Source organism: Micromys minutus, assembly GCF_963924665.1.
Source record: "Micromys minutus genome assembly, chromosome: 4".
Classification (NCBI taxonomy): domain Eukaryota; kingdom Metazoa; phylum Chordata; class Mammalia; order Rodentia; family Muridae; genus Micromys; species Micromys minutus.
In genome coordinates, this window is record NC_137973.1 from 37361291 (window position 1) to 37375147 (window position 13857).

The following is a 13857-nucleotide window of genomic DNA, read 5'->3' on the forward strand; positions in this document are numbered from 1 at the left end:
GTCCTATCCTGCTGCTGTCCTGACACTGTCCTGCTGTCCTGATGCTGTCCTCCTGTCCTGATGCTGTCCTGCTCTCCTACTGTCTTGATGCTGTTCTGCTGTCCTACTGTCCTGCTGTCCTGCTGGTTTTAGAGTGGAACATCCTCATGACATAGGATAGATGCATGTTTTTTTAAAAAAGAATTTGACATAGAACTTTGATTTATTCTCTTAAAAGCAATATCCCAATGAAACTTCTGTTTTTTCTAGATGGTTCTACTCATCTCTGAATGTTCTTTTGCTTAATTAAGTTTAGATTACCTTTTGAAGTACAATATCGCTTCGCTTTTTTGTTTGTTGTTTTGAAACAGAGTCTTACACATCCCAAGCTGATGTTGAGCTCTCTGTGTAGCCAAGGTTAGCCTTGAATTCCTAATTCTCCTGCTTCCATCTCCCAAAAGATGGGGGTGCAGGTGGACAGCACCATATCAGATTCACACCACACTTTTGTAAGAGTCTTCTGTGCTAAAAAGTTACAGGAAGTTACAACCTATAATTAGGTAGTAAAGCTAAGGGAATGATTATAACAGGGTAACATTTAAAAATAGTATCTCTAAATAACACCTGTTTTTTCTAAACATCTTTGATTATTAATCAGATAATGATTTCTGCTGGCTAGGTTTTTGCTGTACAGTAAAAGGAATTTTTATTTACCTTAAATTCCATGATTCATAAGATACTGGCCTCCTACCTGTTGGAGAACTGAGTCTAGATCCTCCTCTGGATGAGAAACGTCAGCACTGCCTCCCTAGGTTATGGTCCTCGCTGGCTCCTTCTGTCAGGTGGGGTTCTTAGCACCTGTCCTCGGTGTGTGTGAGAATTGTTGGTCTTCTGTGTTGTGAAGCGATGCTAGCCTCCCTGAGAGAAAGCTCTGCATGGCTCGTCGGGCTCAGGTCGTGAACTTCCGTTCCCTGTTTCCATAGGCTAAGGTTCTGTACTTTGTCTTTCAGAGTGACCATGGCTACAAGCAGTCCAAAGACACTGAGGAGAGGCTCAAAGTCATCCCCAGATTTTGTTTTCCCGATTCAGAGGACTGTGCACCAACCTTAGAACTCAAGAGGTAAATTGGCTCCTTCTGATTTCAGTTTACCGGAGCCATAAATAGAATCCCTTTCCGACAAATGGCCCGAGTCAGGAGCCACACAAGTAAAGAGCAGGTCAAGCTGTTATGGAGATGGGGGAGAAAAACATTAGTTTCAGTGTTAAAGAGAAACAAATTTGTGAGTGTCCTTAGTTTACCTGTCCTGCAAAGTGGGTTCACATCACCTTCAGTAAGATGATGGCTCAAAATAACCAGGATTAAACCTAGAGTTGTCTTATTTTTTCTTTAAGTTGACAGAAAATAACACAGCCCAGATTCTATGTTCCTGTGTAGGGCATTCCTTTGTGTGTCTGGTACAGAAGGAGACCCCCAGCCTGATAGCTATGGGTAACTGAAGCATTAAAGAATCCTGTGGGACAGGAGGGATGGCTCAGTAGTTAAGAACAAGCACTGTAGCAGAGGACCTGAGTTTGGGTCCCAGCACCTATGGTCCAGTGCCTCACAGCTGGAATCACAGCTCCAGGATGATTCCATGCCTCTATTCTCCAAGGAATTTATTTAAGGTGTCTAGAGGAAATTATCAGATCTTTAAAAATGAATTTAATAGAATCATAGAATTTGAGGTGTAGAAAAACTTTGAATTATTTACAATCAAAGAGAATAAATTCACCCGTGTGAAAGGTTACTCGAGTTAGTGGCAGATTTAACATTGGGACCTTGGCGGTCTCAGGTCTCTGGGTGAGGCTGTCACACACACACAGTATGCAGCAGCAGGCAGGTCTGTCTCCACCAACACTTAGGAAGCATCATTCATGGACTCTCATGGTCCTCACTGTGTAAGCATTTTCACAGCACCATCTCCTCCACCGGCCAGCTCACAAGTTATAGTCACACTCAGTGCTGCCACATGATTGATGTGTGTTACCAAGTGTGCTGCCACATGATTGATGTGTAGCAGAAAGACTGGAAATTTACTAGTGGAACTTCAACCAAAGCCTGCGATCCTGATCTTGAGGCTGGGAGATACAAGTTTCTGACCTGGATCGTGGCCTGGAGATCTTGAGGCACAGTGGCTACGGATCCCATGACACTTGGAAATTACCAATTTTAATTTCTAAAACCATTATCACTTCCAAATCCTACTTGGTTTTGTTTCGTTTTTGAGACTGAAAAAAAAATGTACTTGGCCTGGAACTTGATATGTAGACCAGGGTGGTTTCAAACTGGGAACTCCACTAGCCTACATCAGTAGGCTGAATTCTGGGATTAAAAGCATGTACCACCAGGTCTAGCTCAAATCCTGCTTTTATAAGTAGGTATCTTCATTCAAACTGTAATCTGAGCACATTAATTAAAACAAGTCTGTACTGTGCACTATTAGCTACTTCGGGGTCCGAAGACAAGAGGATCACTTGAGCCTAGGAGTTGAAGACCAGGCTGGGAAACATAGTGAGACTTTGTGTACAAAACAAGCAAAAGGCAGGAGAGATGGCTCAGTGGTTAAGACCAGAGGTCGCAGGTTGGATTATTGGCACCTACACGGCATCTTATAACCAGCTCTACCTCTAGTCCAGAGGACCTGATGCTCATCTCTGGTATCCACAGGCATTGTATGAATGTGCCTCATCTGCACACATTCATCTATACACATAAAAAACCTTAATAATGAATTACGAGGAAAACTAAATTGCCATCATTAATTATGTCATTTAGGGGAAAGCGTCTATAATGAACCATTCCTCTGCTGCTGACATACAGGCTGGTAGTCTCCTCAATTGCCCAGTGCCCCGTCTCACCTCCTGACTTAGCTGAGGCCTCCCAGAACCAACTGAGCCGAGTCACAGCTCTCTCTTAGCTGGCAAGGCTGATGCTCCCATTTGTCACCGCTGTCTGTGGGTGCAGAGTCTCCCGTTGGCCTGGGTGCGCCATGGTTGGCTTCTTCCTCCTGCGTTATACGTATTCTAGAATGTTTAAGAAATGTAGAAGAGGAAGTAAAAAGCAAAGGCAGTCTGTTGCTCAGAAATCACCACCGTAAATACTCCTTTGCAATAATTTCTAGCATATTTGAATATAGATTCATCACTGCTGGATACTTGGCTCAGGTTAAAGAGCACTCGCTGCTCTTGCACAGGATGTGGGTTTGATTCTAGTACCAACATAGGAGCTCACAACCATCTAAAGTTCCAGTTTCAGTGAATCTAGAACCCCTATCTGGTCATAGTGTTACACAGACAAATATACAGGCAAAACACTTACACATAGAAAATAAAAATAAGTTAAAACATTGATTTATATTTTTTTCAGTGTTTTTACTTATTTATTGTTTTTGAGTACACTGTATAGACAGACCAGAAGAGGGCACCAGATCCCACTATAGATGGTTGTGAGCCACCATGTGGTTGCTGGGATTTGAACTCAGGACCTCTGGAAGATCAGTCAGAGCTCTTAACCACTAAGCCATCTCTCCAGCCACGATTCATTATTTAAAGCTAAGGTTCTTTAATTATTAATACATTTTGTTTGGTAAATCCTTGGGTATTTTGTAAGTGATGCTTATTTTTGACCCATATTTATAATGAGGAGTTAATATTTTTCTATGATTTGTATGTCCAGGGCATAGTAGCGTGGCAAGCGATTTATCCAGTGAGCCATCTCCCCAGCTCAGGATGTAATCTTTTTCTGTTATTGTTCCATATGTCCTCTCAGAACCAAACTGAAGAATTTGCAAGGGAGAAATGACATTATCAAGACCCTTTATAGCTTGTTTACCTATATGGATGGCTAAATTAAATGTTCAACAAAAGGGAAACAAGGTTGGTTAATAGCTAGCAAGCATAAATGAGAAAAGGGGGAAGGGATGCCAACAGTTAGCGATGCTGACCCTAACCACGCACTCACCAGGACGAGGCCTGGGCCCTCTGCAGGGAAATGGGAAATAAAGGGGTATTTCTGTTTCCTCCTGGACCACATGTCTCCTTCCACTTGCCCATGAGTCACGCCTTAAGCAGCTGTGCTTTGTTTTGTACAGTGAGACGTTCTCCTTCGTGTTGACTGGGGAAGATGGAAGTCGGTGGTTTGGCTACTGTAAGAAGCTTTTGGTGAGTTCTAGATTGGTGTCACAGAGTTGGTTAAGGAACAAGAAAGGTGGACTAGCAACTTGAAAAGTACTGTCTCTACATAGCTTTAAGGGCTCCTTAATTATTTGCACAACCAAGAAACTGCATTAGGCTAGAATGACTCAGTGAGTAGAAATCCTGGTTGGTCTTCCAGATGGCCCAGGTTCCACTCCCAGCACCCATGGGGAGTGGTGGCTCAGGTATCTGTATATAACTCCAATCCCAGAGGATCTGGTGCCCTCTTCTGGCTCTTCACAGGCACTGCACATACAGGTCCATAGACATACATGCAGAAAAAAACACATGTACACATCAAATAAAGTTTTAAAAAAAGAAGCTATGCTAGCTTCACATAGTAAGAGCAAGGTGAAGGTTGGCCATAGAATGATCCAGAATAGAAAGGCTGTGGGTTTCACTGACTTGTTTCTTTGCAGTATAGGAGGTAACATAGAGATTCAATGTCAGTACAGCACATTTGAAGAATCCTGACCAGAGAGGCAGATGAAGAATTCGAGTTCCTCATCACCTATCTTGCTCTTTGCTTAGGCACTAAGCCTGAGTAAACACATGCTTTCCTCCTGAGTACGTCTCCCGCCTTTAAGCTCACTCAGGACAAAAGGTTCAGCTCCTGTGCTCTGACTTAAATAGAGAAAGAAGCCTGTGCACCTTGTAGTCAGAAGTAAAAAAGAACGTTGCTTGATCCCAGAAGTTCGGAGCAAACATCAGCCATTGAATAAATATTAATAGTTAAAATTCATAAATCCTTGCTCTGTTTGATTTTTTGTTTCTGTAGCCAGAAGGCAAAGGAAAGCGGCTCCCAGAGGTATACTGCATGGTTAGTCGCTTGGGCTGCTTCAATCTTTTCTCAAAGGTGAGTGAAGCGAGGCTCTGGGGAAGAGTGGTGATCCTCCGGGTCTGAGGCGGCTTTGTTGCTGGCGGCTTCACCGGAGAATGCTGAGAGACACAGACTTTAGTGGACTACTCGAGAAAGTTCCTCCCTAGTAGGTTAAGAACCACAGGCTCAGACTCTCAAGATGGCTCAACAGGTAAAGGAACTTTCTATCAAGGCTGATGGCCTGAGTGTGACCCCTGAAACCCACATGCTGGAAGGAAAGAAACGTGTCCACTCCCTACGTGTGTGTACTGTGACATGTGTGTGTCCTTCCCCTAACACATTTAAAAATGAATAAAAAATAGACTTGAAGACTTAGACTTGGACCCCTTATTAGATTCCTCCATTATGGTTTTAGTTTGCAAAAACTTCCAGGTCTGGGTTTTTTTTTTTTTTTTTTTTTTTTTTTTTTTTTTTTTTTGTCTTGTTTTGTTTTGTTTTTTTTTTTCAAGACAGGGTTTCACTGTGTAATAGCTCCAGCCTGGAACTTGCTTTGTAGACCAGGCTGGCTTCAAACTCACAGAGATCTGTCTGCTTCTGTGAGTGCTGGGATTAAAGGTGGACACTCAGACACCGGCTAGGGCTTCTCTCTTCTAAAGATTGATTTATGTTTATTTTGTGTTTACGTGGTGTTTTGACTGTACACATGTCTATGTGCAGCACTTATGTACGGTGCCCATGGGGCCAGAAGGTGTCAGATCACCGGAGAGTAGAGTTATAGCTGGTTGTGAGCTGCCATGTGACTGCTGGGATTTGAACCCAGATTTACAAGAGCAACAAGTGCTCTTAACCACTGCGCCAACTCTCCAGCCCCCAGACTCACAGTTCTGGAAGAACCTATCCTGACATGTTCTCGCTTTTCTGTAGACCAGCTCACAGGACATCATTGTCCTTTCGTGAAATAAAAATGGTCTCCAGAGGCTGGTGAGACAGCTATGTGGTAAAGGCACGTGCTACCAAGCCTAAGAACCTGAGCTCAATCCCCAGGACCTACACAGTGAAAAGAGAGCAGCTAACTCTTATGAGTTGTCTTCTGACCGCTACACCTAAGCCATGGCATGCCACACCTACACACACACCTACACACACACACACACACACACTCTCTCTCTCTCTCTCTCTCTCTCTCTCTCTCTCTCTCTCAATAAATGTAATAAAATTGTTTTTTTAAGATAGAAAAAATAGTTTCTAAGTAAGTTGACATATAATTTAGGGTGTAAAGATACCTCAAGATGTGGTGCTTTGTTTGAGCTTTCATGAGGCGCAGAGCTTGCCTGTCTTGAATCCCTGCTATAATTTATTTACAGGAGGATTTCTTTATGTTTCTGGTCTGAGGCCTTAATAAACTGTGGGATGTGTTTGTCTCTGTGTGTGTGCCCATATGCAGATTCTGGATGAAGTGGAGAAGAGGAGAGAAATGTCTCCAGCGCTTGTTTACCCATTCATGCGAAGTGTCATGGAAGCTCCTTTCCCGGCTCCCGGCCGCACCATCACAGTTAAGAGCTACCTCCCTGGGGCTGGAGATGAGGTGAGTTAATTTCATCTCATGAGGTTTAGTAGCCACTTCATAGCAAGCCTTGCAACTGTAGGCACAGTTGCCAGAGCTTGTTTGTGAGGAGGAATCGCTTTTCCCTTCCAAGGGAATGTCCTAGAGACCCTGAAGAAACACTGAATGTGTGTATGAGGTAGTTAGTGGATCTTCTGTCCCAGATTTTCTAGATTAGGTCCCTCTATGGTGGCAGTCTCAACATGATAAACAGATGCACACACACACACACACACACACACACACACACACACACGTATGTATATATGTATTTACAAATGGAATGATTTTAACAGCAGCTTCAAAACTCTTTGTGGCAGACCTCCCTGCCTGTCCCCCCACCCCTCCCCCATGGTATCACTATGTTACCCTGGCTGTCCTAGAACTCTCTGTAGTCCAGGCTGGCTATGAAGTCTTAAGAGATCCACCTGCCTGTGCCTCTTGAGTGCTAGGATTGAAAAATTAGGAGTGTGCCACCATACCTGACCCCAAAACCAGACATTTTTAGACTAGAGACTAGAGAAAGAGCAAGACATTCGGTTAATGCTGACATTCGGGGTAAGGTCCAACATCAGCTCTTGGGTTTTCCTTGCCTTCCAGTCAATTGAACTCTGCCGACCACTCGATTCCCGACTGGAACATGTGGACTTTGAATGTCTTTTCAAATGCTTGAGTGTGCGTCATCTCATCCGGGTCTGTGCCTCTCTCCTTTTAGAGCGGAGGGTAATCTTTGTTGCCAACAGCCTAAGGTAAGAAATGAATGGAATATGTTACTTCATGCTGGTGTTTGGCTTGCTTTTATTTTTTTACAATGGAAATATATTTAAAATATCCAGAACTAGGGCTAGAGACCTGGCTCAGTAATTAGAGTACTAGTTCTTGCAAAGAACCCAGGCTCGGTTTCCAAGACCCAAAAGGAGAAGAAAGAAATAGAAAAGACTTGTACAAAATCACAAAGATGGCTGGGTGTGATGGTGCACACCTTTAACCTGAACACTAAGGCAGCAGAGTTAGGCGGATCTCAGAGTTTGAGGCCAGCCAAAGCTATGTAGTGAACCTCTGTCTCAAAACAAAAAGCAGACAACAAAACGGGGAAAAGGTATTTCTAGCTTTTGGTTCACACTCGTGGTCCCTACCCAGGAGGCCTGAGACAGAAGAGCCCAGCTGAGCCCAGGAGTTAAAGGACAGCCTGGGGTTGCCCCCATATCTTTTTAAAAATACCAGTATTGTTTTTCATGTACACGTTGTTTTTTTTAGCATACTATATTGTAGTGAACCAGACTGAGATGACTCTGCTAAAAATTACTGCATGTTTACAGGGTTGTTCTGTGAAAGCCAATGTGATCACTGTGTCATTCTTTGACAGAATATCTGAAATTCATTCTCTGTGTTGCTTCACCTGTGACATCATGTGCTTTCTCTGTCCAGCACCCTTTCTAAATGTGGCCATGCTGTGGTGGCTACGCTGTACCCATTCACCTGGCAGCACACCTACATTCCAGTGCTGCCAGTGTCCATGATTGACATTGTGTGCTCACCTACTCCGTTCTTCATTGGGATCTTGTCTTCTTCCTTACCCCTGCTCCGGGACCTTCCCATTGAAGAGGTAAGATGGCGGGAATTGTGCCTATGGGGAGCACTAGAGTATCAGCAAAGGGAATCAGTCTTTGAAGAGGGGCAGAATTTTTATTAATTGAGTGATTTTATCACTTGGGCTTCAGAATTGGCTCAACAGTTAAGACCTCTTGTTCTTGCAAAGGACCAAGGTTCAATTCCCAGCACCCACATGACACTCACAACCATCTATAGTTCCAGTTCCAAGAAAAACTTTCTTAAAATGAAAATGATTCCATGGTACATTTGCATCTAACACTCTTTTTAGTAGTGAGCAATAGACTCATCTATTTATAAAAAAAAAAGTTTCCTCTTTTAGAAAATTTGCCTTGCTTCTTTGTGAATTTCACATCATGCATCCGAATCCCAGTCATATTCATTTGTATGTGCTCTCTGCCATTGCAACCTCCCCTTGACAAAATATTTCTTTAAAAAGTCTTGTCATGGGTGCTGTAGTGTGTGACAGTGTGCCCCACAGTACAGCCCTCTGTCCACACATCTTCACTTGCAAATGTTCAGAGTCATTGCTCTGCTTTAAGGTTTCTGGCTTCTACTGCCTTTTTCTAAGCTGGGTATTGGTGGCTCATGCCTTAGTCCCATCACTCCGAAGGTAGAGAGATCTCTGAGTTCAAGGCCAGCCTGGTCTGCAGAGCAAGTTCTAGGACAGCCAGAGCTACACAGAGAAACCCTGTCTCAAAAAATAACAATTAAAATTGTGTGTGTGTGTGTGTGTGTGTGTGTGTGTGCAGTATGGCACACATATGAAGGTCAGAGGACAATTTGGTGGGTCAGTTCTCTCTTTCATTTTTATGTAGGCAACAGGGATGGAGCACAGGTCATCCAATCTTGCTGACCCTTGTTTTCTTTTTTAAAACCAACACAAAATTTCTCTGGGTTTAATAAAAAAAAGTTGTCTCAAATTTAGCACGTGTGTAGATAAAGTGCTGTGAGCAGAGGTCGTCTCCGGGAAATGTTATTACCAAGTGAGTACTTACATCATTCATCATTGGATTATAATGGGACATAACAGCACAAGAGTCAAGGCTCCTAATCTCAGGGTCCCTTCCCCATGCCCCAGAGCAGGTCACACTGTCTTAACTCTTACAGTCTACTCATCTGTGCTGTGGTAAATATTTAATCAAGGGTTTCTACCCTGCCTTAGATCATTTAGTTCCCAAATAAAGACACCAAACCTTTACACCTGTGATAAGCCTTACACACTAGAGCTGAGCAGACACCAGCCCTCTGTGCTGTTTAATCTGCTTCCCCAGCAGGAACCCTGAGATATCCCTTGCCATGGTCTGCCTGAGCCGCCCCTACTTCAGCTGGCCCTCATGGCCACGCTCTCTCTCAGTCCACCAACCCCATGACATCCTCTCTCTCTCCTTCCCAAGCCTGGCAACTGAAGCTCCTCCTACCTCTCTGTCCAACTGTAGGTTGTAGACATCTTTATCCAACCAATAGTTTTAAATCAAGGAGCATGGTTACTTAGTGTCACTTGGTGTCTGTGAGAATTTCCTTATTTCCGGGGGCAACCCAACCTCAGGGGCCAGTATTTAGCATCACAATATATGACATCAGATCAAACTTTAACAAATCTGTTTGTATTTCTTTATCATTTTATTTCCAAATATGTGTGGTGGCTCAGCAGGTAAATGTGCTCTAACCTGACATCCTGAGTTCCAGCCAAAGGTGGAAGGAGAAAACAGACTTCTGCGAGTAGTCCTCTGTGTACCATGGCATGCCGTAACACACACACACACACACACACACACACACACACACACACACACACTGTAGCACGTCTTTAACTTGAGTAAATGAAATAGAACTTTTTCACACTAGGGCCAGTTTAAACTTCTCTCAACAGTATGGGAGAGGAACTGTGGCTTCACATGTCACCAGCACAGTTAACTTGTGGACCCTCCCCTGGATGGTCACTGCAGAGCTTTGTGCTCGCCGTTGTGTAATTGGTGTTCCCAGATTGCTTCTGAGGTGTGTTTATTAGCTACTGAATGTCATCTATTGCAAATCATTTTCTATCTTTCCCCTGGATTATTTATCCTCCATAATTTGTAAGATGTCCCTGTTATTGTTTATTTTGTTTGATGGTTCTGAGGATCAAGTTCAGGCTACCTAGCTGAGCTCAACCCAATGTTCTTATATTCTAGGAATCAGCCTCTTGGTTTGTTTATTTTATTTTATGTTATTTTACTTTGGAGAGGGTCTCAGGAAGCTCCGGCTGGCTTCACACTCATTTTATAACTATGCATGAGCTTGAATTTCTGATTGTCTGACTCAGCCCTCCTAGTTCTAAGGTTGCCGGCGTTAGACAGCACGCTTGGTTTATTCAGTGGGAAGGATCAAACTCCCAGCAGGGCTCTGCATTTGAGGCAAGCACTCTGGGGCTTGGCCTTTCATTTTCCAAAACAATGTTCTGAATTTGTTTTCCGGGGTGTGTGTGTTTTTGTTGGATTTGGGGGTGAAGGTCATTATATCTCCAGGGTCTCACTCTATCTCCAGGCTGGGCTAGAACTTGGAAGCCATCCTGTTATGGCATCCAAACTGCTGCTTTTATCTTGCACCACCATACCCAGCCCAGAATGACATTTTCTTAATGTGAAGGAATTGTTCATTTTGATATGGTTAAGATGCCAACTTTTAAATTTATGACTGATGCTTTTGTGAGCAACTTACATTTTCACATTAACTTAATGAAGAGGAAGATTCCCTCCTCTATTATCTCCGTTAGTTTGCTTGTGATTTTGTCTCTGACTCCATCTTGTACTTTGATAGTTTGCAAATAGTATGGTGTAGAGATGACGTAGGGACTTCCCATCTCTGGCGCTCCCACCTCTTCAGTATCTCCAGCTGAAAAGGCAGTTCTTCCTCATTCACCACACTGACCCAGTAAATCCATGTAATGTGTAATTGTGCACACCTTTTTCTTTTTTAAATTCAGTAGTTGTTTTGATGGATTAACTTTAAAATTGGCTGCAAGGTTAAGTTAATTTTGTTTGAGACTATTCCCATGGCCTGAAAGAATCAGAAAGCCCATCCCGGCCCAGCGGTGCCAGGTCTCTCTGTGAGTATCTCTAGTTTAACCTGCCTGCGCCTTTATTCCACAGGTGCTGATAGTTGATCTCTGTGCAGACAAGTTCCTACAGGAGGTGAGTGACAAAGGAGATGGTTACATAATGCTTGGGGACATAGGTGTCTCTGTAGGCAATTACAATTAGACAGAAAATACACGAAAGTACTTAGAGAGTGTGACTCAGGAAGAACTTCCAGTTCATACCCATATCTGAGTTGACATTGCAGCTAACCATACAAGATTGTCCTGAATATTTTGGCTTGGGTGTGTAGGTGTCCATCCCAAAGGAGGAAGGAGGAAACAGCATAAATGTCATTCTTAAAAGAAATAATCACCCCTTCAACTCCAGAGAGGTTGACATATAAGCCTCTAAGTCAGTAAAATTTATTGGACTGAGAAGCAGCTCAGTGGTAGAGTACCCATCTAGATATATAAGCTCTCATGCCCAACTCAGCACCAGAGAGAGAGAGAGAGAGAAGCACTTGGGAACTCTGGCTCTTTGTAGATACTCAGCAGTTAGAATATAAAGATGAGTAAACCAGAGTCTGGGAGTCTGGGAGATAAGGTCCGTAGGCATTTCTGTAATGCGTTAGAGGTGGTATAATAATGATCTGAACAAGGATTGTCGGCTCTGAAAGAGGTGGTCCTATCTGATGGATGCTCTGAAAGAGGTGGTCCTATCTGATGGATGCTCTGAAAGAGGTGGTCCTATCTGATGGATGCTCAGGGGAAGGGAGATTTAGACTACCATTTGTTGGGGAATAGCCTTGGAGGCAAGGAAGGAAACTTGTGGGTGAGAGATTTTGTAGAAAAGCAGAGAATTTTACAAGATGTTGCTTGATTTCAGAAAGTAAAGCTAAAATACACTGTAAACATCATGCATTTTGGCTGTATGTAGGTGATAGAGTTTTAAATGACTCTTCAGGGAGAATATCCACAAAGCCACCTGTGACGGGGGCTGAAGCTTGAATGTGTTTGACCCTCTCATAAGGCTCATGCAGAGTTGCTTCTTTCTCAGGTATCTGACGAGGATGAAATTATGCCACCTAAACTTCAAGCTGCCTTGGTGCAGATTTTAGAAGATCGAGATGAAGTCTTGGCCCAGGAGCGGCATTTTTCACAAGGTGTGAAACTTATGGGCTGAGGACTAAAGGTTAAAGCAGTGAGCACTCACCACAGACCCAGCACTCGGCTAAAAGATGTGCCAACGTAGTGCACCTTGAAAATTCACACCCTTTCTTACCGATCCCCAAAGTGTTAGCCCTGCTTCTGTCAAAGGACCTTTGAAGATTACATTTGTAGAATGCTTTCTTCCTATAGGTCTGTCTCATAGGGCATCTTCTCTTTGAGGTAGTCCTTCCTTTAAAAAAGAAAAAGTCCTCCTTCACAAGCACTTGCTCATTTCTGCCCTTCCCCTCCTCATGGCTCTTATAAAGTATGTGTCATTGACATAGTCACACTCGCCTTTAATCTCAGCGCTTGGGAGGCCGAGTCTGGGTCTCTGTGAGTTCCAGGCCAGCCTGTTTTACACACTGAGTTCCAGGCCAACAAAGGCTACACAATAAGACCTTGTCTCAAAAAAACGAAACAAGAAAAAGTGGTGTCATTATGGGCATTGCAGATGGCACTGGGGCTGTCTACTGATAGGAGCAGGGTAAAGGGGCAGAATTAGAGGTTGTGAGAAAACTGAGGTTCTGAGGTGCAGTGTGGTGACAAGCCTTTAATCCCAGGTGGATCTACACAGCGAGTTCTAGGCCAGCCTGGAGAAAGCAGGTCTTAAAAACACCCCCCCTCCAACTGAAGTGTTATTTTGCCAGGCACAGACGTTCAGTCCTGTAGTCTCAGCACTTGGGAGGTTGTGAAGGATCTGAAGTATGAGACCAGACCAGCCTGCTGACACAGAAAGAGCTGAGAGAGAGGTGCATGTGGCAGTAAAAATGTCTGCACAGACAAGTAGCTAGAGAGCAATGGAAGTATTTCTGATCATTATCTTTTAAAGAGTTCTTGGTGTAGTGCCAATGCACTTAATACTCAATAAATTTTTACTGCAATAAATCATAGTGCAATATGAGGTGAAAAAGTGGAGAAAGCAAGTAATTTGTAGAAAAATATAATACATTTGTGTTTTGACATCTTATTTTAATTGGCTCATAGCCTACCAAGTTTTGTATGTTTTCTGACCTTTAGATGGATAAAATTTATGCACTTTATAAAAGTGATGCAGTTTATAATGGAACAGCCAAATGATGACAGCCATAGACAGCCTGGGAACAGAAAGGGTGACGTGCCGGTCTCGTGATCATGACTGGGAATGCACAGCCTGCTCTGTCTGCCAGTTGGCTTTGTTTGTGCTGCTGCTTCTGCATGACACGGGATCTCGGGCAGCCCAAACCCGCCTCAAAGTTCAGCATAGGGCTGAAGATCTTGAACTCCTGATTCTCCTTCCACCATCTCCCAAGTGCTAGGATGACAGGGTTGAGCCACAGACCTGACAGGCAGTTTGAAGAAACAGAA

At 43.5% G+C, this 13857-nt stretch overlaps 1 protein-coding gene across 2 annotated transcripts in view; it reads left to right on the plus strand.

Annotated features, from left to right (window-relative positions):
* The window catches only part of DENND2C (DENN domain containing 2C), a gene marked incomplete at its 5' end in the record, with an annotated part of 37834 nt that overhangs the window by 20685 nt on the left and 3292 nt on the right, over positions 1–13857 (plus strand). For both annotated transcript variants that reach the window (XM_080915953.1, XM_080915954.1), the window contains 8 exons: positions 990–1099; positions 4110–4179; positions 4991–5068; positions 6477–6617; positions 7236–7384; positions 8064–8241; positions 11378–11419; positions 12362–12467. In XM_080915953.1, coding sequence (XP_080772079.1) covers positions 990–1099; positions 4110–4179; positions 4991–5068; positions 6477–6617; positions 7236–7384; positions 8064–8241; positions 11378–11419; positions 12362–12467 — 874 coding nt within the window. The remainder of the gene's footprint in view (positions 1–989; positions 1100–4109; positions 4180–4990; positions 5069–6476; positions 6618–7235; positions 7385–8063; positions 8242–11377; positions 11420–12361; positions 12468–13857) is intronic.